This window comes from Phyllopteryx taeniolatus, chromosome 5, assembly GCF_024500385.1.
Source record: "Phyllopteryx taeniolatus isolate TA_2022b chromosome 5, UOR_Ptae_1.2, whole genome shotgun sequence".
In the NCBI taxonomy this organism is placed as follows: Eukaryota; Metazoa; Chordata; class Actinopteri; order Syngnathiformes; family Syngnathidae; genus Phyllopteryx; species Phyllopteryx taeniolatus.
In genome coordinates, this window is record NC_084506.1 from 28,952,345 (window position 1) to 28,980,146 (window position 27,802).

The 27,802-nt window shown below is 44.3% G+C and overlaps 1 protein-coding gene across 1 annotated transcript; it reads left to right on the plus strand.

Moving 5' to 3' along the window:
- The first annotated feature begins 4,822 nt into the window (after window positions 1–4,822).
- Window positions 4,823–26,375, plus strand: tle3a (TLE family member 3, transcriptional corepressor a). The gene is made up of 20 exons (XM_061774559.1): window positions 4,823–5,294; window positions 5,761–5,899; window positions 6,286–6,386; window positions 6,558–6,621; window positions 8,077–8,121; window positions 13,718–13,780; window positions 14,739–14,813; window positions 18,491–18,724; window positions 21,137–21,259; window positions 21,342–21,392; window positions 21,474–21,626; window positions 22,094–22,226; window positions 22,347–22,522; window positions 23,140–23,213; window positions 23,321–23,570; window positions 24,037–24,284; window positions 24,393–24,540; window positions 24,630–24,780; window positions 24,869–24,945; window positions 25,208–26,375. The coding sequence occupies exons 2-20, from the start codon at window positions 5,876–5,878 to the stop codon at window positions 25,313–25,315; spliced, it is 2,298 nt and encodes a 765-aa protein (XP_061630543.1). The 5' UTR covers window positions 4,823–5,294; window positions 5,761–5,875; the 3' UTR covers window positions 25,316–26,375.
- Window positions 26,376–27,802: the final 1,427 nt, after the last annotated feature.

Below are 27,802 nucleotides of genomic sequence, written 5' to 3' on the forward strand. Positions count from 1 at the left end.
TTTGTGTCCTGTCTGCATTTTTGTCCTCTGATAAGAACTTTTCATCCTGTGCTCATCGATCACTGGCTTATGAGTCACCCTGATAATACTCTCGGGGCAATGCATCTTGACACAACACGCTTGAATGAAATCTATGTGTGTGGTAGTGAACCACCGCCTCTTCTCGATGAATGACGCGTCTACGGTTTACAGAAATGTGTTTGTGAGTATGCTTATCCGTGTCAACGACGAGCGCCAATGTGTTAGTGCAACACAAAGTCTGGCTGTGCAGCTACAGCCGGCAACATTTCCAAGATGACATTTTCTGCTTCGTGAACAAGAACATGCAAAAACAAAAAAATGGCTGAGTCATTTATTAACTCCCGAGTCACTTTAATGAGCAACTACTGCACAACCCACAAATATATGGACGCTCATGGTACGTAAGTAGTTGCACCATGTTGTTGATCTTAGTCTTAAGGGTACGTTTACAAGACATCAACCAAGTACAAACAGGAACACTTATAGTTATGTGAAGCTGTCAAACCAAGACACAACATTTCTATTCATACTGACACACACGCAGACCTGCAAAAACAGCAGACATTTTTGACATATGCCAGGCTAGTAGATGGCGATATTAAGAAACACTGTCACCTTTTAAACAAAAGCAACCACTTTTGGCCTTCAGGTGCCTCCCAAACTATTGTTGCAACGAGGGTGATTATGTCCCAAACAACTGTAGTTGGCGGGCGGAGGGCTCTCCAATGTATCTTAAAGACTGGTGTTTTGCATCCCAAAAGAGTGAAACCACTTTGGGTTGAGGTGTGCCACTAATTTAGAGGATAAATAGTTGGGTTTCTACTAGTGATGTACCAAATTTGCAACCACCATAAATGGCCCAAAATTGCCTTTTTGGCTTTGGACCAAAAGATTTTTGTCACCGAAATAAAACAGCGGAAACGGGATGTTCTCCTGATGCAAGCAAAAACCACAGACAGCGTGCGGTGGTGTACACTAGATTGTTTAAAATAAATAAATAAAAATAAAATGCTCCATCCGCATTGAACAGTTGCTCAACCTCACTGCTTTCGCTGATCGTGTCGGGGAATACTTGTAGCATGCTTTTGGCGCCACACCAACTACCTACGAGCTACGGCTAATGCACCAAAATACGATGCCGAGCCGTGGAGGCGAACGTTCGCGTCGCGTCCGGTGTCAACACAGCATAAATCACTGATCATCGCCTCCATGTTAGCGAATAAGCTACTCTTCTCATACGTATCAATATCACAAAAGGAGGACAATGAGTAATTAACAGGAGAAAAACGTAGATGCCATGCTAATTGACAAGCTATCATGATATGAAGTCAGATAACATCACATAACAGTCACATAAGATGTCTATCATAGTACCAAGACTGACCTGTGAGAGGCAGCATGGTGCCACGTGGCATACAGACGGAAAATAAGGGGCAAAAAAAGATGAGTAGCAGTAGTTGTAGTAGTGGGAGTAGTAGAAGAAGAAGAAATAGAAGAGGCTAGACTCCACGTTTGCTTATCTTATAACTACATTGCGGTTGCAAACTCTTCTCCTTGTCATTTCGGTTGCGGTGAATGACTTGCGAGACACGTTATACACTCAACACAACCACTTATTCCTCTATTTGTGTATTTGCGTGATTGTGACATGAAACGGAGCGATAGCTAGTTAGTCGCTCTTTCTTCTTCTTTGTATTTTACGGTAGTCAAGGTGCACTGTGGCACCAGGGTGCCTCTCACAGGTCAGTCTTGGTACTACTAGAGACATCTGCTTTGGTGGAGGTGTCACGATTGTTGGTGGAGATATCATTTACTTGTGTGGTGTGCTGTGTTGGTCAACTCGAGTACACCACACACTAGAAGAGCCGTAAGAACACGTGCCGATTTATTTCCTCGTCGTGTGGGCGACATTTCAAATATCAGTTAAGATCTTAATAGTATATATCTGTGTTCCCTGCTTTACACTGTAATGGCATTGTTTTTGTTGTTGTTGTTGTTTTTAATCTTCACTTTTCAAACATTTACGTTTTTCGCCTCCGAAAATGCTGTCGTCACGTAGTAGACCAGCCAAGACAACAGGGTTTTTTTTCTCGAGTGTCAACGGTCCCTAAAGGTTTGCAGTTGCATGGACAAACGAAATCTAAGATAATGAAAGAAGCTGAATGTTTGAACAGGGGTGTGAGTTCACGCTAATTGTTCCGTGGTAGCAAGTATTTGTTTTGTGTTAGTGTTGTGCGGAAAGTGAGCCGGTTGGCAGCAGCGAGAACAATCACTGGTCTGTCAAGAATTTGAGCCACCTCTGCAAATAGGCCAGTGTGTAATGCCTAGGGCTGGGTGTTCCAGTCAGGCTGGGGTTTCCGTGTAAATAAACAGTGTGGGGGTCTCACAGGGTGGAACCCCCCCCCCCCCAACCCCACCCTTTGCTCTCTCTGGGGTTTGGCCTAGCCTTTGTTGCCGTTAATCCAAGTGCTCTCTATTGCACAGCAAGGGGGTTGCCTGTCTCAGATTAGGCTCTTGTGTGTGCTTGAGTTTCTCACACAGTCCTTTACTTTTTCAGGGAAGGGGGATGGTAGGAAAAAAAACCACACAGACCCGTTTCCTCAAGGTGGCTGACAAGAATGACAAGTAGACAACTGCTGCGCTCAGACCTTAACATGACACAATGACCTTTGCAATGCCAACAGGCTTCTGTACGACCAGTGTGAAACATGGCATGCTTTCACACTTTAGGCGTGGCACAACATCACTAAACCTGGGAAATAGACCAATAATAAAAAATATCGCTATCTACATCTATCATTTAAATATGCATGACCATCGCATTGTCCTCAATTCCCCATTGACTGCACTAGTTAAAGCGATTCATGATAAGTACTTGTGCCAGCGTCCATGAATACATTCGACATGACACTGTGTTTGGAATCATTCACTCAATTTTTTTACTCCCTAATTACTATACTGTATATTGATTTTTATATAGTGGACTATTTAGTTCACTCATCAGAGAAATTAAAAATTGTTTTTGAATATATTCGGGCACATCGTTAATTATGTCATTGCTGTCGCATACTTACAACATACCGGATCAATGTCAGCTGGTTTACCTTCTGTAATAAATACTGAATTTATAAATTCTAATAACATATTCTCACCCACTCTTCCAGTTCCTTCCTTCAGATAAGCTCTATCGAACAATGCACACTAAAACCAGCAGACATTCCAATAGCTTCTTCCCCCTTTGCCGTCAACTTCTTAAACAGCTGACTTGTAATTTCATGGTGAGATTTTGCCCATTTTGCACATATAGACATTATTATCATATTCATCGTTGTACTACTGGACACTTTAAATTGCTTAAGGGCTCTCTGCACCATATGCACAATTGGCGTTTTATCAGGATTACGGCACTACTGGTCACTTTACATTGCTTAATCACTCTCTGTACTACTACTAATTGTTGTGGCCTTGTTCTACTTATATTATACAAATATTTTTTCCTTACAACTTCTGAATTAAAAAAATAATCATTTAAATCTGTGTAATGCTTCATGGGATCTATTGCTTTTGTACTGACCATCAATTGTCACTACTTTTTAAGATGGATTGTGGGATACGTTAAGAGCACTACTATAGTCAGCACACATTTAAACAGCACTACAAAATGGCGAACTCACTATATAGGGCACTATATAATGAATAAGGGGTGATTCCGAGAACAGCCAAGAATGATAAATCCTCGTGTCGGTGTCCAAACATACATCCGCCATGATGTTGAGCCTAGTGTGAGCGCAAGCTAGCTTGATTAGCATTGTGCTAAAAGGTAAAACATTTGAATCATTTTGCCAGTGTAGAGGGAAAACTACAGGTTGTAATGTTACAACTGCTTCCTTTTCCTCTTTTGTTTAACATTGGCTCTCATTACCACGTGGTGGTAACAGATTGTTTGAACAGGAGAGAAAAGCCATTCGAAGCTAATTAAGCAGCTATTGCAGCCTCTATTCACAGGCAGAGGACCGAGGAGCACAGGCATTTGTCAGCGCTTGACCCCGCGTGGTATTGATTGACAACGCGGCCGCTTGACTGACAGGCTCCGCGAGCCCCGGCCAATGGGAAGCTTGCGAGTAAGTGCACCGCGTCTCCATTGGACGGGACGCCTTAAAGCAACAGCGGCGTCCCACGTGGGGCAGAGTGTAAGCTTCAAAATAAGGCGTCGGGGCTCAGACATGGCTGCTGATGTTAATATCAGACAAAGGCAGTCGGCTGTCCTCTACGCTGCAGCGCGGCTAGCACCCTAAATGAGCACAAAGGGCGTCCGGGATGTGTCGAATGAACCATCGTCGTATATATATTTATTTAAAAAAACAAAAAACAACTCAAGGCTGCGAGGCTTTAATTTGATAGTGGATCGATTGGTCATTAACGTGTTTTTCACGGTGTTATGGAGAGCGACGGGGAGTCGAGCGTCTGATTTGAGGCTTTTACTTCACGTATGTGGCCGTAAACCGTGTCACGTCGCATCAACGTCTCGCACACAAACGAGTTCATTTCGCTTCCGCGGTGATACGCGTGGAATTTCAAACGCTCCCACCCCTCCCCCAGCGGTGTTGGTCTCACCCAAGAAAAACTTTGATTAGGGCGCAAACTAGCGCGCTAATGAGGACGCGCAATTTGAAAGGCTGTTGTCGTTGTATACGTGTGTGTGTGTGTGTGTCTAGCAGCCAGGGGCGGGGCGGATGCCTCCGCGTGGTGACGTCATCTGAGCGCTGCCGCCACCCCACGTGGGCCCGTCGCCCTCCGATAGGCAGATGTGGCCGTCGTCCTGGCGAGTAATCCGATTGGACATTTCGGCGCTTTCACGGTCGTTCAGCCCCGCTGCCTGTGTGTGGCAACCGGGCTAAACTGGACAACTGAGAGGGAAGCGCGAGATGGTGGAGAGCACCATGTTACGCTTTTAAAGAATCTCCTCTCTCTCTTTTTTTTTGTTTTGTTTTTTGGTTGTTTTTTTTTTATTTTTTGAACGCGGAAGGAGCCGTTTCGGAGGCGTATTTTCGCCGCTCTTTCGGGGATTACGGCGGCCAAATTCCTGGGAGGACGAGGAGAAAAGTAGTTTTGTTTGCGCTCGGACCGCATCGCCGCCGTCTTCTTTTGCCCGCTGCCCCCCCTCCGGTGTGGCTGGGGTGCGCTCCGGAGACAGGATGCTCCGCCACGCTCTCGTTCGGAGGGATTAAACGAAACGAGTGGATTGTAGCCTGCTTTCTCTTCTTCGGTGACGGGTACGTGTTAAAACGAGCGGCGGGTAGCATTTTCTTGGCTATTACGTGACATTTTAGGGGGCAGATGGAACGCGCACTCGGAGGGCAGACTGCCATTGCTTGATCCCGCTCGCCTGGGTTGGCTTTTTTCTTCTTCTTTTCTTTTGTTTAAATTAAGATTTTAAACCGTAAACGCACCCTTCCCCGCGCCATCATTCATACACCACCTGCGTAAAAGTGGCTACTCCCTTTTCTCTTTTGTGTTTGGATCTATTTTTATTGCGAAAATCTGTTTTTTGTGTGTGTGTGTGTGTGTGTGTGTGTGCGTGTGTTTGTACCGCGACCGAATAAGGTCACCCCCGAGGCGGTGCTCTTTCTTTGGCTTCCACTTACTGATTGCGTTATTCTCACAGGGATTATTAGTTGCAAACAAAAGTGCATTTGATTGTACCCCTGGTGATTAAACCGCGTCGTTCTCCCAACACAGGCTGTTCACCACCTCCTCTCCTTCACCGACAACAAGCCGTCGGCTGTCGGCTGCCTGCTCTTTTCAACCATTTTGCCAAAGGACCTGCAGAAATAAACAAAGGCTTCATTTCAAGATGTATCCACAAGGCCGTCATCCGGTATGAGGCGCTTCCTCTTCTGTGCATTGCATTTTTTTTTTTTTTTTTTTTGGTATACATATTTATTAGTGGTGTTGACATGGCTCCTGACCGAGCTTGCGCCCCATCGAGTGCCTATGAGGTTGTATTTCAAGGATACATGGCAGACCATGTGGTAAATGGATGCAGTGCTAGCTCCAGCAAGTAAGAGTTCATGTTTTGGTTTTTAATTCACTTTTGAAATGCTATTTGATGTTCAGCCCGTTCATTGTGTTGTTATTAACAATCCCGAAGTATTCATGTCAAGATGTGAATGATTTTGGCTTGCCTCATGCACAAAGTAATGATAACTCATGACTTTTTTATTTTATTTTATTTTTTTATTTTTTTCTGTTCCTGTATTTCAGGCTCCTCACCAGCCCGGGCAGCCCGGCTTCAAATTCACTGTAGCGGAGTCGTGTGACAGAATTAAAGACGAATTCCAGTTCCTTCAAGCCCAGTATCACAGGTAGTGATGACAAAAGATGTCAGCGCGCACTCACTTACAGTACATTGCCAGGTTAAGGCTAATATTTGGTTGCATGCAGAATGGAACTGCCCTGTAATCCACTGCCAAGTGGTTAAGTGAGTTATGCAAGTGACAGAGCGCCTGAAATTGACACCTTCTTTCCTATTTTAGTCTTAAGGTGGAGTATGACAAGCTGGCCAATGAGAAGACGGAGATGCAGCGCCACTATGTCATGGTAAGATAATGTTGCTATGGGCAGCAATTATGGTCCCAAATTGCACGGCTTGTTGAAGAGCTCGCCTGGGTGGAGTGTGACGGCCTCTATTGTGATCACCTGAGTTGTTGTTGTTAGGGACTGCTCTAGTGTCACGTACGGGCCTGTGAAATCCCCCAGGAGGGTTTGATGGTAGCTGGTCGTTACGAGGGGTGGGGGGCTCCTCCTGACTGACAGACAGGCGGCGGTGGGCTGAGGCTCCATTAAAGCGCACCCCTGCTCTCTAAGGGTGGACCGCGGCGTTGCCACATGTGTGCTGATCTGATTATTCTCCTAGGAGACTTCATGCTCGCACACACGCACGGCTGTAAATGAGGAGCAACGTGCGGGGAAAATGCGCCCCAACAAAATGGAGGCGCTCACACTGCAGCTCTTTTTGCACAAAGTTCCAATGTGGATTTGGAAAACATAGGTGCGCCTGTGACGCAATGAGAGACCCTGTTGTCCCAGGTAAACACGCCGGGCAGGACTTCCAGCGGCAACATGCAGGTTGGAGCTAAACATTCTTTTTTTAGTGGGGAAAACAACATGTCAGGCCAACAGGGAGGAGGTTAGGTAAACGCGTGAGGAAGTATGGAGTGTCAGCTTACACTGCAGGGGCTCTGATCTCAGACAGAATGGCTCTCTTGTTTGAGACTCATTTTTTTTCTTCAATGCTAATGGACTGAATAATGCATTTGCTTCATCAAAATAGACACAGACTGGAAAGCCATTTCTGCCCCAGCTGCCACCTGTGGCCTGCCTTGGTTCAGCCAGACGCACTGACCTGGTTCGAAAAAAAACGCAAGTGTTGAGCAAACACTTTAGACTGAGTAAATAGACATCCTGGACATTCGAGGGAGGCTGCCAATCAAAACATCGAACGCTTTGTTTCTCTGCGCCTGCACAGAAAACCCCAAAAGTCAATTTCTTGGCTATTTGTTGCACTTGGATCTTTCTTGCTTCTCATCATAGTTGATCATGATCCCAATTGCTGCATGGTTGACTTATGTAGAACAACATTATCGCATGAAATTCAGATATTGATCTTGTCTCTACAGTGGAACCTCTGAGCTCGACACAATATATAAAGGGACCACTTTGTATGGATTTTATGAATGTGAACTTGTAGATACGAACAACAATGCCACACAAATAGTGACTCACACGCTCACAGTTAATCCTTTGATAGCTCTTCTTGTGATGTAATTTGGGATCTTAGATCTCTTATAATATGCGGAAGACGTCTCGTGACATTCTGCATGATGCCGATTGTTTCAATAAGTGGTCAAAAAAAAAAGCCAAGTAAAATGCAGTCAAGCACCTAAGATGTGTGTGTTTAAAAATAAACACCTTCATTTGACTTCATAGTTCCTATTGTATATAGCATGCATACACTAAATGAATGACTGAATGGCTTTCCTGTTTCCTTTGCAGTATTATGAGATGTCTTATGGACTCAACATTGAGATGCACAAACAGGTAGGTACCCTCTTGTTGATCATATCAATCACTTCAGTGATTTTATTTATTTCTACTGGGATAGGCTCCAGCACGCCCGCGACACTAGTGAGGATAAGCGGAACGGGAGATGAATGAATGAATGAATTTTTTTTTTTTTTTTTTTTTTCGTGTGTTAGGTTAGAGGAGATCAAACCTGCTCGGAGGCCATGAACTTTATTCAGTTCCATATTATGAGACATTTGCTGTTTTGATAATCTTATATAATTCTGGATTTCATTGAACAAAACCAGTGCAATGACAACAGTATTTACATTTGCGGAAAATTACGTTTTATTTCTGTCATTACATTATCAACCCTCTCATCTATTGATCTTGTGAGTCAACTGATATTGTCTACCTAAATCTCATTTGAGGGTTCAAGAACTGCCTTCCGGAGCTGCTGTTTGCAATCTTACTGCTGTTCACCCTCAAAGATCTTCCTTTTAAGGATTGTCAACAGGTTCTCAATTGGGTTGAGGTTAGGGGAGTTTTTACTCTCTTTATTCCCATAGCAACTAAAGCTTTGAAATGTTTTGCAGCGTGGGATGAAGCAATGTCTTGCATTAGAATTATTTTACTGTGAAAGGCACCGTTCCTCTCTATTTATTTATTCACCATAGAAGGAAATATTCTGTCAGAAAGTCTACACCTCCAGGCATTGTAAAGGAGCCTAACTTCTCACGCCTCGTGATTCCAGCCCAAAACATCACTTTGTCCTCTACTTTCTGACATTGCAGCTTTTTTGGGACGTGGTGGCCATCCACCATCGATCTAAAACTCCATCCATCTGGAGCATCCAAAATGGAATGTCATTTATCAGTGAATAAAACTGTGAAAATTAGTCTTTAGTCAGTATTTCTCAGCCCTGTGCAAAAGCTCCTCCTTGATACAACTTTGAGTTTTAATATGAGGCAGTAAATACACTCGTACTCATCTCAATAAAAGCAGAAATCTTGTCTAATCCAGTATTGTGAGCGTTTTGTCTTGGAGATCAAAATCCCGGATTTATCTCAGCCTGTTGATTAGATTTAAGTAGACTTTGGCTGGCTCGACCTTTGACTTCCTGATTAAAGAGAGCGTATTAACAATCAGGGTCAGGGTTGGCCAGTAATTACAGGAAGGAGTGCAAAAGTCCTTTTGTCAGTGGTTGTGCTCCTATCGTTGTCTAAAGATAGTGTCTTGTATTGCCTCACAGATCTGCTGCAAAGATCCTTGAAGCAGTTTTCGTCAAGCAGTGCAGTACTGTGATGTTCAGTAGACAATTGTTGGCGTATCTATTGTCAAAGGTCGCTGTGGGAATTGAATTTACTGGCACCCTTACGTTTGGGTAAAAACCGGCAGTTGGCGGGTTACACTGTTTCGCAGAATAATGATGTCACACTATATATTTAGTTGACGTAGCTATCATCATTCGGCTTACACGCCCTCCAGTGGAAATGCAAGCCAAACCTGCGCCATGACGACTGAACTGCATTAAACACATGGCTTAAGCCCTTCGATTCCCTGGTGTTCAAAGCAGTGCGGTTGTCCCTTCCCCCGCTACCACCCCGCTCGGCTAATGACAGTGCCGGAGGCGTAGGGTGATCCATCAGAGTCTGGGCCATGTGTCACACTGCCACATGTCTGTCAGAGCCGGCGGCCACTCTGATAGCTTCTGTCAGGCACTTATCGCCAACCAGAGGGCCGGGAGGGGGATGGGAGCGTGTGGACAAGTAGGAGAATAGAGACTAGTTGGGGGGAGGGGCGACAACCCCAGCTTTGTGTAAACAGGTTAATCGACTGATCCATTTTAGTGGCTGACTTTTTTTTTTTTTTTTTCTTTATCGCGAACCTAAAAAGAGCTGCAGGAAGTGCTTGAATAATTCATCAGTGGGGCCCTAACCTGCTGAACGGCGTGTTTGTGAGCAAACAGTGTGGCCCCCTTCCATGCAGCTCTCCCAGCTTCTGCCTAGGTGGGGGGAGGTGGAGTAGATGGCGAGCGGTTAACAGGCGAGGCTGGGATGGATTATTGGATGCACACAAGCATATTACTTTCCTGCAAGCAGAATTTATTCCACAGTAAGGAAATCCATTTCTATAAACCGTGCCTTAGTTCCTCACGGTGCAACGTGAATTCACATTTCGGTATGCACCCGCCTGCCTCGTTGGACTGAGGTGATCTGCTATTTGATCCCCCTCGACATCATATGTGACGACACCGCATGCGCGATGTCTGTTGGTAATCGCCGTCATCTGGTGCTTATTAGCGCCGTCCGATTGGGCCGTTACCTGCAGTCGTCACTCAGGAATGAGAAACATGGCTGTGAGATTTGTTTGCAGCTGTAGTAATCGCAGCATTGGTCATACCCGGGGCCAAAACAAACATGGTCAGCCAAAGGACTGTCTGCTGTGTACATACAAAAGAGGCATATGTCACGGAAAGTGCAAATGGACTACATCTTAATAATCTCAACCTTCTTAAGTCCATTTATATAAGCGACATAACATAAACTATTACAGAAAAGGGTTTTAATGCCAAACAAGGGTGCAACTCTTTAGTTTGGTAGAAACCTTGTACTGTGGATGACCTGTTAGAATATTGGTGCATTTCTTTCGTCGTTTACTTGTATTTGACAGCCTTTTGCAGCCTGAAAATGCAAACGTATCACAGTAAAAAACAAGAACAAAAAAAAAATACAGGATAAATACTGAATACACATATAGTATATGTGTTCCATGCATCTACAAAAAAAAGCAACCTCTAATGATGTAAAGTTTTAACGGGTTTCCCACAAAGTGTGCCTTTATTGTCCCGCTAATGCGTCAAACAGAATCACATTATATACATACATGCGGATTATAAAACCACACACAAATGAAGGATATTTTAAAGGCGTGTTCGGATAAAAGTTATTTTTGCACGTCAGTTGTCCTGACGTGTATTATGGTTTCGCAGGTCGTGTGTGATTGTTTTGCCTGTCCTCAAAAGCCCAAATGAAAAAGATGATCCTGTTTTTACTCGATATTTGTTGTTCAGGCGCACCCTAATTCTGCCCCTGCTGGAGAAACATACTGACTAGTGATCTTTGCATCACAGCCAATTTGGTGCCCCTTTTAATCGAACAGGTCAAATACCGTTTGCCGACAGACAGTTGCCAGTTGTTTTCCTCTAGTTATTTAATCCTAGTCACTTTCTCCACTGCGTTTTCCCTCTGCTGATGGCTATGGGCAAACACCTCACTGCATGCCACTGACAAGGCAGCGTGAGAGTGCTCTTAAAGTGGTGCTACACAAGTCCGAGTACCTGTAATTGTGTAGCAGCAGCGTAAAGTTGGCCTCTCAAGGGCAGAGCTGTCATCTACTGAAAGTGACAGTAACCGCCTGTTTTTATCTGTCAGCGGAGCAACAACAGGAAAAACTCCTCCCAGCTCTGCACTGAATCTTTTTCTTTTTTTAAGCAATTGAGTCGAGTTGACACCTTGTCTGTGTATTTGCATGTTTGTGTTGTTGTTGTTGTGCGTGCGTGTGTGTGTGTGACAGAGTGTTCTGCCAGTTGCTCAGGGCGCAGCGGATGAGCCACCTCCTGACCTCTCCCAGCCAGCTGTCACGGTAACACTAAGCTACAGAGGAATGGGCTGTGCGCTCAAGGCCTTCTCACAAATCCTGTCAAATGTTTGGCTGCTATTGACATGGCTTATCTCGACAAACATGGATTACACGAGCTAGGTTGCTTTTCAGCCATTTCTGAAGGCCCTTCTTGAGCTCTGTCCAGAGCACACACTTGAGTGCATTAATACAGATGCTCATAAAAGCCTTAATCTAACCGTCTTCATTGCTTGTTGATCAGTGTTATTATTTTATAGGGGTCAATGTCTGTCTTCTATGCAGAAAATAATCTACAATGTTGTTTTAAGGACTATTGCATCCTGTGGCTCTGATAGCACATCTGCGGTACATTTCAATTTGTTACACCACAGTACGGTTTGGAATGGTAAACCTTTATCTGCCATGTTTGTCACCGTGGAGCCGAGATGGGGATTGCTAAGTCAAATATGTAAATAGTGTGACATCATACTTGGCAGGGAGTACCGTGATAATGTACAATGCTGAAAATGTTGACATACGTAAAGTAGAAAGGCAAATAGAATCCACTCAGTTATCATATAAGAAAGAGGATAAGTACAGTACGTATTGTTAAAAAACACATTGTTGAAGAAGATAAAACACTGTAAAAAGACGTCCTCGTCCCCCCCACCCCCCCAAAAAAAATCCCATGTTTCCATCTGGCTCGCCATGCTAAGTGGCTATCCATGTTGCAGCTTGGGTCAGCAGGTCTCGTTCTGTTGCACATTACTCTCCAATCTCTCTGGCGCTGCTCAGAGGTAATACATCAGGCTGCCAAAACAGCCTGGCATTTCTGCCATGTGTCATAAATAAGCTGGCGGTCCGCAAAGTACACTTTGTGTGTGTGTGTGTGTGTGTGTGTGTGTGTGTGTGTGCGCGCGTGCGCGTGTGTGCGTGTAAGTGTGTGTAAGTGCACTGCTCCAAATGAAAAATCTGAGCAAATCCCTGTGATGTGTTTGTGTTCCGCAGTGGCCCTGGGATGAACTGCAGCTCATAAATTCCATAGATGATGTAGCTTTGGCACTGTTATTTTTCTGCTCCCAGTGCAGAGCTTGAACCTGAACAGTCTTATCTTCCATCCCTGGAAGAAAAGAGCAAGCAGAGCAAGCCAGCTGTGCAGTGTTTTTACAAGGGGGGGAGTCGATCACACCTCCGCTGCACACCTCCTCCTGCTACTCTTACTTTTTTTTTTTTTTTTTTCTTTAACCCGACATTCATTTGCAACATTCATGTGATCGACAGGCTGAAAATTCAATTTAATGACCAGCCTCCAAGCACGTAATATGATTTTAAAGCCTGTTACGGTCAAGGAGAGGTTCCATTTGCATAATGATCCCGGCAAGATAGGGCTGCAGCCGTTGCCATGGCACTTGGTAGACAGGCAGAAGAATGGAGGCAGGCCTCTGTGGATGGGGGGCTTTGAGGGCAGTGGCAGTTGGTTTGCAGTGACAAATGGTCCAGGAAAAAGGCAGCTTTGGCTCTAATAGTATTGATAGGTTTGCTGTGTGTTCCCCTTGAGCTCATTACGGCGTGTAATTTTTACATTGCGCATGCAAACTGCCTGAAATGTCACATGTAAGTAAACCATAAAATTTGCTTAGTGGGCCCCACTTCCCGGGGTGTGGTTGTGCGGTTTAACATGGAGGTTAAGTGCAGGACAGTGCACTCTCAGATGAGGGGAAGGAGGGCATTGCGAGAGAGGATCCTCTCAATCCAGCAGCACTCTGCAGCCTCATATCCGTTTAGCATGGAGTGCACTCTCAGCACAGCTGTGCTCCATCCCCCTGGGCTCGCCTAATGTTTTAAATCTTTCAAATGTCAATATCACGCTGTTTAGAGGATGTTGAGTCAAGCAGTTCTGATTGCCGCAGTAATTGACTTAATCGGTGTAAACATTAAAGGCGGGGTTATGTGAAGCTACTGTCTTGTTACATATTTTAACGTCTCCTTTTGCTCCTCTGTTGTCTTCTAGACGGAGATTGCCAAACGGCTCAACGCTATTTTAGCTCAAATTATGCCTTTCCTGTCACAAGAGGTAAGCCTTGAATGTAGCTGTCAAACACCATCACTTTACACTTTCAAGATAAAGGCACTTTATGCCTAATTTATACCACTTCACGATAAAAACACAGCGGAACCTCTGAAGTCGAACACGGGAATGCTGGTCGACCTTCGATTTGTTTGGATTTCAAAGCAAATTTTGAGCATGGAAATACAAATGATTCATTCCGTGTTCAAACCTTAGTCATCAAGAAGCTTTTGACTGTGCAGGCACTGTTTTTAATTATCATTTATCAACTGTCATACATGTATAAGGATACATTAACCTCTATTAAAATTACAACCTAAAAACAATAAATGTTTTCACAATTTCAAACTGTTTTCAGGTGTCATTCTTTGGTCAAAACACCCCTAGGATCAAGAATTACAGCACGATAATGATTTTTTTTTTAACACCTCTGTTGTGCCACTGTGCACGCATTACACGTTGTGCCGACATGAGTATGGCTTTGCGTTACCGCGTTTGAGTCCGAATTGGAATTTTACTTGCAAAGAAGAGAAAAATATGACACTACAAATTCAATTTGTGTCCCGGACCCATTGGCCAACACAAATTTGAGTGCTTATTTCACCTAATTTGGGGTGTATATTCTTCTTCTCTGAACAAATGCTGTTGAAGCTTGTCCTTCTTTTGGAACTAAAAAACAAAAGGCTCAAAATAGACCCCGCAAATCAAAGTACGCATCTTGTGATTCTCTGCACTGAGGTCTTGTGATATATAGAGGACCTCTGTTTGAATTCCAAAGTTTTTGCGCAAGATATATTCCCCGAAAAATATTTTGGTCAAATTGAAAATTGTTTAACTGTAGAGGTTCACTTGCAATTCAATATTTGCATAACGCATTTGCAAAGACTTTTTAAACTGAAAGCAAAGTGGTCGATTTACAGATGAGTGAGTGTCCTAATGTGTCCCTGTTAATGTCTTCCCACAGCACCAACAGCAGGTTGCTCAGGCAGTGGAGCGGGCAAAGCAGGTCACTATGACTGAGCTGAATGCCATCATCGGGGTACGTGGACTTCCCAATCTGCCTCTCACCGTGTGTACCCCCTTTTATTCTTTTTTTTTTTTTTAACCTTGGTTTATTTCTATAATGCACAATACATATTTATGAATGCTTTTCATGTATCCTATGTCGTGAACTGTTGATGCTATACCTCTTAATTAATGCAGCTTTGAGCATAGGGTGTGCTTATGTGTTTATATTCTTGTTTAGGAATAATTTCCAGCTATATACTCTATAAGTGGAGCTCTGAACCCTTGTGTTGCTCCCGCTTCGGTCTCTATGGCGTCTTCACTGCCTTGTTGCGTGTTTATAAATGAGAGCCTGAGAGCTCTTGAGAATCCTCCCCTCAGCCAGTATTGCTTTAATTGGTTAAGGTTTTAACGAGGAGCCTCATCCCTCACTGCCGACCTGGATAGCTGTGGGAATTAAAAGGCTGAGGGCGAGCAGAACACAGCCAGCTGAAGCTGAGGCAGCGCAGACAGCAATTGGCCATCACGCCTCTGCTGCACACAAGCCCAGCACTCTGTGTTCATCACTGCCTTAAAAACACCATCTGTTCTTCATTGATCAGCACCCACCCAGCGCAGCGATGATTGGTTTCACCCTCACGCTATCAGTAATCGACTTCACTTGCAGAGTCTTTAGCAGAGGCTGGCCCCCCAAGCTGATTTGATGATTGGAGCCGCGTATTGCAATTCAATTGATGCCCTCTTCGGGACTTTTTGTTCCAGGATGATTTCTCCATGGATTTTTTTCTGAGCAGGTGTCTTGAGAGCATGGATTTTATTATTATGATTTTTTTTTTCTTCCCTTCCCTGTTGGACTGAACCAGATGTTTTATTACACTTTACAGATGCTGCTTGGTGTAGACGATGCAATACTGATCCTTACAGTCGCTAGGCCAATTTAACTGGTCAGGTTGCCACTGACTGGATACATGGGTTCATTGTCAATACACACATTTGGTGAACAATGTGTTTTTTCCATCATTAATTTTCTATAGCGCAGGTGAGCTATAGCTACCCCAGTTGCCACTGGGCGAGAGTCGGGGTACACTCCAGATAGGTCGCCAGCCATTCATAGGGCACATACTGTAGACAAACAGCAATTCACACTCATTGAGTCGTCATACGCATATGTATAACATATGCATGTTTTTGGAATGTGGGAGCAAGCCAGAGTACCTGGAGAAAAGACGGGGAGAATATGAAAACTCCACACATACAAACAGAGATCCTCAGAACTGTGAGGCAGACATGCTAACCACTAGGTTACAGTGTTGACATCCACCTACTACTTTTTTTTTCATGAATTCAGTGCAAAGTGCCAAATAGTTAATGGTGTCGGGGTCATAGGTGGTGGTAGTGCAGACTACAAACAGATCGCTAAACACTTTCAACATTTGGAAGATTGTGCTTTCCCCCCTTTTTTGGCACCCAACCAATTTTATGAGACAGTCAGCCCACTCCCCGAGTCACGCCGGCCGCTCATGGTGCAGGAGTTGGTGATGTAGCTACTGTATGTTTTACGAACACCTTCCCATCAGTTATTCATTGAGGAGAAGCTCTGCAAGGCATGCCAAAATCCTCATGCATATTGGAAAGCAAGGTGGGGTGAAAGAGCGTGCCAGGCAGCCTTCAGGAGATGGCTACATGCCTTATTGATGGGGCTGAGGGCCATTAATAGGATGCAACTAGGGCAGCTGCATGTGTTGAGATGACTGCTTGTGGTTTGCAGTTAGAGTCGCTAATAGGCCAAATACAGAAGTAGTCCAGATGTAATTTTCCTGCAGTGAGTATGTGCAAATGTCTTTTTAATTTATGTTAAATGTAAGGTCAGCTGGTTTGTTTGTGTGTGTGTGTGTGTGCAATGTATATTTGCAAGTGAGCTGATAGGGTTAGCACAGCACAGTTAATCAAGATGGTACACAAGAGATTACATAGAATCATTCTTTATTGTCCACCGAGGTGGGAAATTATCTTTGGCTCACCAACAAAGATGACGGCACTAAAATAAAGATATTGACATATTAAAAACAAAGCAAAGATAATAACCACATTAAAAATGGAAGCAAAATGTTGAGGAGAAGAATAACAATAAAAGGACAAGGTCTACAGTAGTAAAAGAAGTAAGACATCAGTGGGAAGCAGTTCAGGTCATACGCGTAGATTGGTGTCACCTTGTTGAGTTCAGGATTGCGGTGGTATTTGGAATAAATATATTTTTTAAATGCGTTTTTGCCAAGTCCAAGAAGAAAGTGGCGAATATTGGCTCTTTATCTTGGAAGATTGCATTTGAGGAAACCGAACAGACTCCTTTATTTATTATTGTCTTCATTTATGGTCCTCTAATGAGGGCTGTTGCTGATCAACCATGCATATTAGCCATCAGTGGCTCATTAAACACAATGAGCAAGGATGGCTCTCCCCTGCCGACGACCCATAATTTCCCTTATGGATACAATATTATAACACACTTGCTGTTCATTTTTTTTCCCTCCGGCCCTCCCTCGCTGTCCTGGATGTAGTTTGTAATTACAATGACTTATGCCCTCTAGAGCAAAGGATGAGGTTGCATGGTAAAGGCACGGCAGCCATTTTCCAATGCAGGCCTCTCTATTTCCAAGACGGATAATGCCAGAAGAATGAAGCAATTAACAACAACAACCCTAGAGGTCTACTGTTTCACCTCCTCAGTCTTTACAGAGTGCGCAATATTGGTGAAATGGTGATAATGGCCACAGATTCTTGTAAAAGGGAGGAGGCGAACGTCGTAACAGCGGCTGAATTATTCAGCTGGCTCACAGACGGGTAATAAATTGCTGTTGTTTTTATTGGTGTCTCAGCTAAGTATTATTTAACCTTGCTTCAAACTGCGTACTTCCATGCTAAGGGGCTTTTTAACTCCCATCCATTTCCCCGTGCCTTTCAAATATTGATGGTGAATATGGGAGGGTTGAGTGGGTGCCAGCGTGGGACCCCCTGCTCCTGGCTCCCACAGCAGCCCCCCAGATGCACACAAACGCACACTCCAAACACTCCAAGTGAGACGGCTCCAGTGCCAGCTCTTGGCACTTAGTGTTCCTTCAGTCTTTTTAAGTTTGCCCGTGCAAATGATTCATGTTCTGTTAATTCAGGAACATGAATATGATGGGAGTAAAAAGAGGCTGCTTGGGTGTTTGGAAGTGTTTTCAAATCAGGTAGTTGTTTAGGCCACAGGCTGACAGATTCCTACACATCCTCACATTGCTTAAGAGGATTGCTCACCAATGGCGCAGAAGAGCATAAAGTGCTGTGGTGCTGCAGTGCACTATTTTACCTGAAGTGAAATGTTTACTCTCCATTAAGTGCAGGTCGACTCAGAGTGCCTCTTTGTCGTTACTATTTCTTTCACTCGACAGCCTACTCCTGCTGTGCAATCAAGCGTCATGGTCCCTTAGTCTCGTGCATGAATTTCGTAGAGGGGGTGAACAGAAGTCATTACGACTACTCTTATGTGTGCAAAGCTACGGTTGGCACATCCAGAAATAGCACGAGTGGGGTCGCATTCTGGTCCTGTCAGTAATAGAATGTGTCAATGTGTTAATTTTGTCAACAGATCAGCCTTATTCCAGTTTAGTACGTGCTCTCTACTTGCCTTTTCCCTCTGACCCACTTGGTGTCTTGTGTGTCTACTTGTAGCAGCAGCAGCTCCAGGCGCAGCACCTCTCCCATGCGGCTCACGGGCCTCCCGTCCAGCTGCCCCCGCACCCCTCTGGCCTGCAACCTCCTGGCATCCCTCCCGTTACGGGTTCAGGATCGGGCCTGCTTGCACTCGGAGCCCTGGGGAGCCAAGCCCACCTTCCGGTAAAGGATGAGAAGAACCACCATGATCTGGAACACAGAGGTGAGGTCCAATTAGCAGCGGACGGACGTGTACATTACTGTTGAGGCAGCGGTGTAGATGTTAAACAAGGCTAAAACATCTCATGGCGGAGCGCTCCTCCGTCTCTATAGAGCAGTCGCAGGGCCCTGAGGTGATGAGCACATCCTGTCTGTTCACATTCTGTCGGGGTAATGAGCTGATACATTCCCAGCCCATGACTGCATAAGCTATTCAACAGCTTTAGCTCGCTGATAAGTGAGGCCTGATGCCCTCAAGTTGATTCTCACGTTCTGCCAGGGGGCATTTGTTATTATACGCTAACAGGCTTCCTTTTTGTCTTTGTTACGCTTGACTTCTTCATCATCATCATCATCTTCATCGTGACCACCATGGTGATGTTTGCCACGCAGAGAGCACGGTGAGTGTGAAAGTAACCTATTCTTTCTATTTCTATTGCATAGTAGTTGTTTTGTTAAGTATAAAATATGGTTCACGGGCAGCATGGCAGCCTAGTGGTTAGCACATCTGCCTGCAAGATGTAAAGTTCTGGGTTTGAATCTGTGTGGAGTTTGTTCTTCCTGTTATTGTGTGGGTTGTTCTTTTTCTCACATTCTAAAACCCATGCACTTAAAGATTATTGATGACTTTAAATTGTCCCTATGTGTGAATGGTTGTTTGTCTAAATGAGCCCTACAATTGGTTGGGAACCAGTCCAGTGTGTTACCTGCCTCTCGCCCAAAGTCAGCTGTGACAGGCTGCAACGACGACAAGCGCTTTGGAAAATAAATGGGTGTACAGTAAGGTTGACAATGTTGTAATATGGAGGAGAAATTCCTGGACCAACGCCATTGTCCCGATGCACAGATTTAGTAGATTCTTCCTTGGCCTATGGTCACCCCTGCACAAAGTTTAGTATGAGTCTGTTAACTAGAGGTGTTTGAGAAACAGCCAAAAGTGAAGGAGGTCTTGGGGAAGACTGTGGATATGCCGGATGGCCTCTCGTCTCTCATCTCGGGATACTCCCGATGGAGCAAGAAGTCTAGGCCTCCCTGTTCAGACTGCTGCCCCAGCAAACGGGATCTGGGTAAGCAGAGGAAAATGGATGGATGTAAAGCAGTTTTTGTGTAATTTGGTCAACTGAAAAAACAAAAAAAAAACAAATGGAAATGAAAACTTTCTTGAGGGAGGTAAAAAAAAAAAAAAAAGTAGTGATTCATGTCAAATGAGGTTGGTAATGTAAATCCAATGTGCTTAGGGAAATAGGGAAATGACTGGTATCATGCCAAAGAGATTAGAAGCCATGTAATTTCATCACAATTATCGAATGACGCGGACATCCCTGTCTTAAAGGATTTATTTGATCCCTTCCACTGTCTCCCTTGTTTACCAGCTTTTTCCCTCTTCTGCTTGGCATGTGATGAATACTTAGAGGCACACATGGGAAACTGTTTTGATTTCCTCGTTTCAAAGCCGTGTGGGTGGACCTTCCCGAGCGTTTAATTTGAATGGCTGTGATCTCTGATGGCTTGAGATGGCCGTGTGCGATTGGGTTTCTGTAGGCTCAGTCAGATCAATGGGTTCAGTCATGTCTGAAGAAATGGAACTCCTGGGGCGATTAGCAGGCCTTTTTTTTTTGTTTTTTTTTCCTGCGCTCTCGTCCCAGGTCATCCGATAGCCGAGAGGTGACTTTGGTTAATGAGTCACGCTAAGCATCCTTATAAAGGTCAGTCATTATACAGACAGTGGCCTGTTGCCCAGGCTGCCAGTCCGCTGACTATTGTTCACTTCTTCAGCCTGCTGCTGACTAGCTTTTGTTCCATGCAGGGAATCACGGGAGAGCTTCTGGACTCTGGCCGAGTTCCTCTCATCATGTTGGCGTTTGGAGTGCGCTGTCTTTGTTTGTGTGGGCGTGCAGGCTCCACGAAGAAGCACCGGTCTGTCCCACGGTGCCGTGCCCACTGGCAGCTTGTCTTTCTGTGTCAAAGCCCGAGCTGACATGGCGCCCGAGAACTGTGCAGCAATCAATGCCCACGACATCCACATTCTCTCCTCCCTGTGCTCTCTCACGCTTAGCCTGAGTGACTGCAGAGAAAAGGCCCTCTGTTCAGCCACAACACTCTGCTCATGTCCCCGTGAGGTCGTTTGTTGTCCAGCTATGAGAAGGAGGGAGCCCGGCTTAGAAAACAAGCCATCCTCCTTTCAGCTCAGATAATGGCCCATTCTGTTGCGCGGCCAAAGACAGGCTTGTTTGTATGAGATTGGGCTTGGCTGGTGTCAGGGTACACTTTGGTGCTGGCTCACAGCTGCATTTTAAGAGTCTGCGGCATCCGTAATTGCGCGAATGAGACGCTTTTAGTGTTTGCCTTGGCACAGGGCGTTCCCTGTGAGCAACTTGTAACGGATGAATGATTCACTGGTAGATGAAAAGCTAATAAAGCCTTTGTTTGCCTTTCTCCTTTCAGAATAACTCAATATCACCATCAGAAAGCTTACGCACAGCCAGCGAGAAGCACCGCAGCTCCTCTGACTACAGTCTGGACTCCAAAAAGCGCAAAGTGGAGGAGAAGGACAGCATGGGCAGATATGTATGTCCCCGAAAAAGATGGTGCACGCAAAGATTACTTTAAAAAATTTATTTGTTTACTCATGATCGCTTTATCTTCACAGGACAGCGATGGAGAGAAAAGCGATGACTTGGTGGTAGATGTATCTAATGAGGTGAGAAAACGACTCATCTGACGATTGTCTTTTTTTTTTTTGGGGCACCCATTTAAAATCATGAAATTGTAATTTCTCTAGGACCCCGCCACGCCCCGGGCCAGCCCAGCACACTCTCCGCCTGAGAATGGCATCGATAAACCCCGTGCCCCCAAGAAGGACACACCCAACAGCCCTGCATCAGTGGCGTCCTCTGGAAGCACCCCATCCTCCAAGGCCAAGGAGCTCAGCCATGTAAGGCAGCAGAGAGTCAATTCAAACTAGGCCAGAAAGGGGTTTAAAAGAGCGAGCAAAGGGATATGTCCAAATAAATCTAGGACATTTTTGGCAGTGGATTAGAGAATAGCTGTCTGTGCTTTAAGTGCATGACTAAATATCAGGGATAATATTGTCCCAAGTCAGGATCAGTCAGGTCCTTGCTGTTAATAGCTCAATGTATTTAACTATTCCGGGATTTTTTTTTTTCCCCCTCCCTCTGCCTCACTGAAAGATTAAAGCCAAAGCACTAAAAGGATAAAAAGTGCCTATCCCCATTGTGGTTGTAATAGGTTTTCGAATAAATAGCAGTTTATGGATCTGCAGGACTGTATGCGTTGTCAGAATTAGACTGGATTATGTTCAGTTTGCTCTCAAATTGTCAGTCTGAATGTTGCCCAGCTTCCCAGATTGTGAACATACACACTCCATCGTTCCCTCGACAGAATGACAAATCCTCCACGCCTGGCCTCAAGTCCAACACCCCCACCCCGCGCAATGATGCCCCCACCCCTGGCACCAGCTCCACTCCTGGGCTCAGACCCATCCTGGGCAAGCCACCAGGCATGGAGGCTCTCGGTTGGTAACATTCTCTTTTCTCTCTAGACATTGTAATACAGTGCTAGGCTTTCCCATCCTGTTTTCCCTCAACCTGCTGTTATGTCACAAAGTAACGCAATGCTCTTCCTTTGTCTACAGCAGCCCCAGCCTTGCGTACACCTCTGTCCATCGCAGGCTCCTACCCCACGCCCTTTGCCATGATGGGTCACCATGAAATGAACGGAGGCCTGACAAGTCCTGGTGTGTATGCTGGTCTACACATTTCCCCTCAGATGAGCGCCGCAGCCGCTGCAGCCTATGGACGCTCCCCTATGGTAACGCATCTTCTGTGTTGATTAAGTGCCAATTGGGTCTAACAGCACTTAATAGCTAAGAATGTCTGAAGTACACAGATTGGATCATTGATTACTTCTGGCGTTATGGTTATTTTTCTGTTGTTAATGTGTGGTTTATTGTGTAGTCAATGTGAAACTGATGTCAAACGTTTTTGGGCAGTATGTTTAAAGGTTACTCATTGAAATATGGAATGAACTCGCACATTGACCTGTATTAAAATATATTATTAGAATTTCCAAAACAATTATTATAATGGCAAGAACTTGAAGAATTCTACATTTGTCCCATTATCCAGTTTTTTTTCTTTGAATCCAGGGTCAGAACTTCAAATGTCAGTCATCTGGAATACACATTAAAAAAAGTATTATATTTTAGATTTAGTTTTATGTATATACTATAGCCATCAGTTGTAATATAATGAATAATCACAAGTTATTAAATAAATGATAAAAAGTTAGGTTTTTTTTTGGCTATGTAGGAGCTTTTTGCTAAAGTTTCCTTTTAACTATTAAGGTTCTAGATCATTAATTTTACGGGTGCTAAATGTTTAAGCCTTGGCGGAGGTATTGAGTAGTCTTATTTTGTTCTCTTTAAGGGTTTTGATCCTCACACCCACATGAGAGCCCCTGGCCTTCAAGCAAGCCTCACGTCCATCTCAGGAGGCAAACCGTAAGCACTACACCTTATTTATTGCAGCAGTGGTTCAAAAAATAAATCAATAAAAAGACTTGAAAAAATGCTAACAGTTCATGTAAATCCCTTTATTCCCCCTCCAGTGCTTATTCCTTCCACGTGAGTGCCGATGGCCAGATGCAGCCTGTGCCTTTCCCACCCGACGCCCTGATTGGGCCTGGAATCCCACGCCACGCCCGTCAGATCAACACACTGAGTCACGGCGAGGTGGTGTGTGCCGTAACCATTAGCAACCCCACACGCCACGTCTACACGGGTGGCAAAGGCTGTGTCAAAATCTGGGATATCAGCCAACCTGGCAGCAAGAGTCCCGTGTCCCAACTAGACTGTCTGGTGAGGAGTGCCGCTGATTCACTGCTCACTCATCGAGTGCATTTTCACAACCGAGTTTGTTGTTTTGACAGGTATGAGCTGTTTAAACAAACGCTCGTTCCGTTAGCAATAGTATGAGCCTTTGTTACACGAGGGCCACGCCAGACACGCACACATACCGGTGACAGCTTCACTACAACAAAAACAAGCAAGTTTTCATTCAATAACATGAGCTCTAGACCACAAACATTTGAAGGCAGGAACAGATAACTATTACATGACAGTTTGCAAAGAACATAAACACAACAAAGGAGACGTGACCGTAAAAATCTGTTGAAAAAAATAGCCGACTAGCTTTGAGAAACACTCGTATTGATTTGTTATGACAGCAGGATTTTTTTTTTTGCTACCGACTTCTTCCTAAATCTCCCAAAGCTGCACGACCCCGAACACGCATTGATTGGCGTTTGTGTCATGTCCGAAACAGAACAGGGATAACTACATCCGCTCCTGTAAGCTGCTGCCTGATGGCCGCACATTGATCGTGGGAGGCGAGGCCAGCACGTTGACCATCTGGGATTTGGCCTCTCAGACACCACGTATCAAAGCTGAGCTCACCTCCTCTGCGCCGGCGTGCTACGCCTTGGCCATCAGCCCTGACGCCAAAGTCTGCTTCTCCTGCTGCAGTGATGGAAATATTGCCGTGTGGGACCTCCACAATCAGACTCTCGTCAGGTAGGAAAAAAGCAGTTGCGCTGCGTGGGCCGCTTGAAGAAAGCTATATTTTTTTCTTTTTATAGTAGATGTCTGTAATGTTTGGCCTTCTTTTATTTTTGGTTGTAGGCAGTTTCAGGGTCACACAGATGGTGCTAGCTGCATTGACATATCCCATGACGGCACTAAGCTATGGACGGGTGGCCTAGACAACACGGTCCGCTCCTGGGATCTGAGGGAGGGTCGACAGCTGCAGCAGCATGACTTCACCTCGCAGGTACGACGACAAACAAGCAGGGAATGGGAAGAAAACACGCCACATCACAATGTTTGGTCATTTGGTAGCCATGATTACTCTGTTTCCAGATCTTCTCGCTAGGCTACTGCCCGACTGGCGAGTGGCTGGCTGTGGGCATGGAGAGCAGCAATGTAGAGGTGCTGCACCACTCCAAACCAGACAAGTATCAGCTGCACCTGCACGAGAGCTGCGTACTCTCCCTCAAGTTCGCCTACTGTGGTATGAACACACAAAAAGCCACAGATACCTTTACATACACTTGAGTTTATCAGTTCAGTCTGTTGATATTTTTTTGTTTTGCTAATAGGGAAATGGTTTGTTAGCACTGGCAAGGACAACCTGCTGAATGCTTGGAGGACTCCCTACGGCGCCAGCATATTCCAGGTATGTAGATCAATATTTTCTTTTTGGAGCCGCTCCCAAATTATGCAAGTTTGGACTAAGAGCAAGGTCACCCTACCGCTGTCTGTCAGGGCTCTTTTATCAGTGAAACCTGAGTTATTGACTTGATAAATAAGTGTGAGGAAGGCGAACCAGGCTACCACTTCGCAATCGCTGCAATCTAATATTGCATTGCAGTCAACTGATCTTTTTCACTTCAAACAATGTCCAAGCCTGAATTGGTTCTCTTTATTTCTCGACACAGTCCAAGGAATCCTCGTCTGTCCTGAGCTGTGACATCTCCACGGATGACAAGTACATTGTGACAGGCTCTGGTGATAAGAAGGCCACAGTGTATGAAGTGATCTACTGAGAACGGAGCGCTTTGTCTGCAAGCATGCTCTTGCTCAGGACCAGCACACTCCTCCATGGATTCCCCCTCACAGACAGCATGGATGTTGCCCACAGCCCCGACATGGATGGACAGGAGGTTTGGCAGTGCCAGACTGAGGTGGATGTTTTTCTGGCCCCCGGATGTTGTGACCTTCGGCTCTGCACTTCCTCATTCATCCAACTAACACTTGTACAGCGAGCGCAGTTCCCCAAAGGCACTAAGAAGAAAATCATGTCTTGCTGTTTTTTCTTTTGTTTTCTTCTTTTTTTTTTTAAATGTGGAAATACATTTCCATGACACAACTAGAAGCGGCGCTTCGCTGTGGAGTTTCTCTTTGGAGGTCCTGTGAAAAGTGTACATAATGGAGTCCAAAAAAAAAAAAAAAAAGGCCTTTTTATAGATTTATATTTTGGTGTCCAATTACGCTTGTGATGGTTCTTTCTTGTTCTCTGTGAATTCTGTCCCCTCTGGGAATGAAAATTAGATTAGGACTTTGTAAGAGGATATTCTATTTCCCTTTTCCCCTCTTCGCTGCTTTTTTCCACAGTGGTTGTGCTGGACGACCTTTACAGAAATCTAATTTGGATTTTTTTTTTTTTTTTTCTCCCCCCTTCTCCCTGAAAAACAACCTTTTCCCCCCACTGGAATTTGCTTTAACACAGAACACAGATGGTTGACCTATGGATTTTAACAGTGGATAATTCTAAAAATCTTTTTGTCAAACTGGAAGGAGGAAAATGGTGGTCTGTTCATTTTTGCTCGGACTCCGGAAGGGGAAAAAAACAGCTCGATGAAGACCTCACTGTGTACTCTGGCTGCTTTCAGTAACATTAAAATGGATTACTATCTACTGAAGGACTGATGGCTTTTATGGAGAAGCAGCTGTGACTTGATTTTCAGCCTGTTAATGTGACGCTTCATTGCCTCATTCAACAAAGTCATCAGTCTAAATGGCCCTTCTCTATCTTGCTGGTGTTTGACGCTTTGTGACTGATATGCAAGTCTTATGGTGGCAAGTAAACATCATCAGCACATATGACATTTTTGATATGCTCTGTTTGCTTTTCTGAGTATCTCATAATATTCCACTACAACCTGCTCATAGAGGAGAATTGTCCCTGCGTAAACATATTCAACTCTCTCATGTCCTCGTCCTTGAAGACTGTACAGTTGGCAGTTGTTGATGAGTCAATAAACTGTTTTTGTAATTAAAAAAAAAAAAAAAAAACATGTCTTGGACTGCTGTCGAATTGAACTGAGTTTACTTTTGAGTATAGTTTATCTTTCAAAGTCGAATAATTTCAGGTCCTTGGAAAGACATAGGACCTCTTTGGATGCTGGCTTTTTTTTAGGAACATTTCTTTCCTATTTGAGGAAGATGACCCCGAAGAACTGTGTGGGAAAGGTTGTTGGAATTCTAAAGAATGCTTGGGGAAGGTGCCTCCATGCAACCTTTAACTCACTTTTGGCATAGATTACTCCTGATCAAACTTCACGAAAGGATGTTGGCCCACAGTCATTTACGGCAGCAATATTTTAAGCGACAGGCCACCGACGAAGTTTACGGACTACCCGAAGACGCTCGAGAGTACAGAAGCAAAACAAAACCCTAGTCTATGGCCAAGTGAGGAAGATAGCATGATGCTGCAAAACAATAACTTACATTGTTAGGATGAGAAAGTTATTTTTTTCATAGCCCACAATTTAAGCAATAAGAAAATAGAATTCCAACGTCATATTGAAAAAGGACTATGCGGAGGTAGAACACTTTTATATCAATATTAGTTTAGCCTCTTAAGTGATTGTCACTCTTTGCGACAACCTGAAATACAAGTACACAAGAAACGAAGGAGCGCTTATTGTTGTTTGTCTTTGAAAAATAGTACTGGTAGTTTCCCGCGAGAGATCTGCAATAATCACCAATGTGTGATGACATCGGTTGATTAAAAAAAGGAGTCGATTTTATCTTAAACAGTGCTGTCTTTTCCAATGTTTGAAGGGAGCCACAGTTTCACTTCATGGTCTAATGATGTTTTCAGCAAAGTTTAAGGAAAGTTGGTCTGAAGGTGAGGAGATTTAACTTTGACTTGTCATTGACTTTGTTGTATACCATTGGGGGTTACAAAGGATTTGTGGTGCAGAGATTATTTACGTATGCAGGTGCTCTTGTCCGTATCAAATTTAGTCTGTTTGTAACAGTACTTCAGCTCGCAACATGGTCTCAACAATGTCTCTGATTCTTGATAGTTTTTTCTTCATATGAAAGATAACAGTTTACTTTGAGCTGACCTTATTATTGGAATCTGATTGTTTTGTTGAATAACTTCTCCATTACTTGGGTTAAAGCACATTTTTTATTTTGTGACTTACCTTCCAATCAGGTAAGAAGTAAGATGTATTAAGATGTATTTGGGGGGGAAATGTATACATTTTGCCAAATGATTCAATGTCCAAAATGTTGAATAT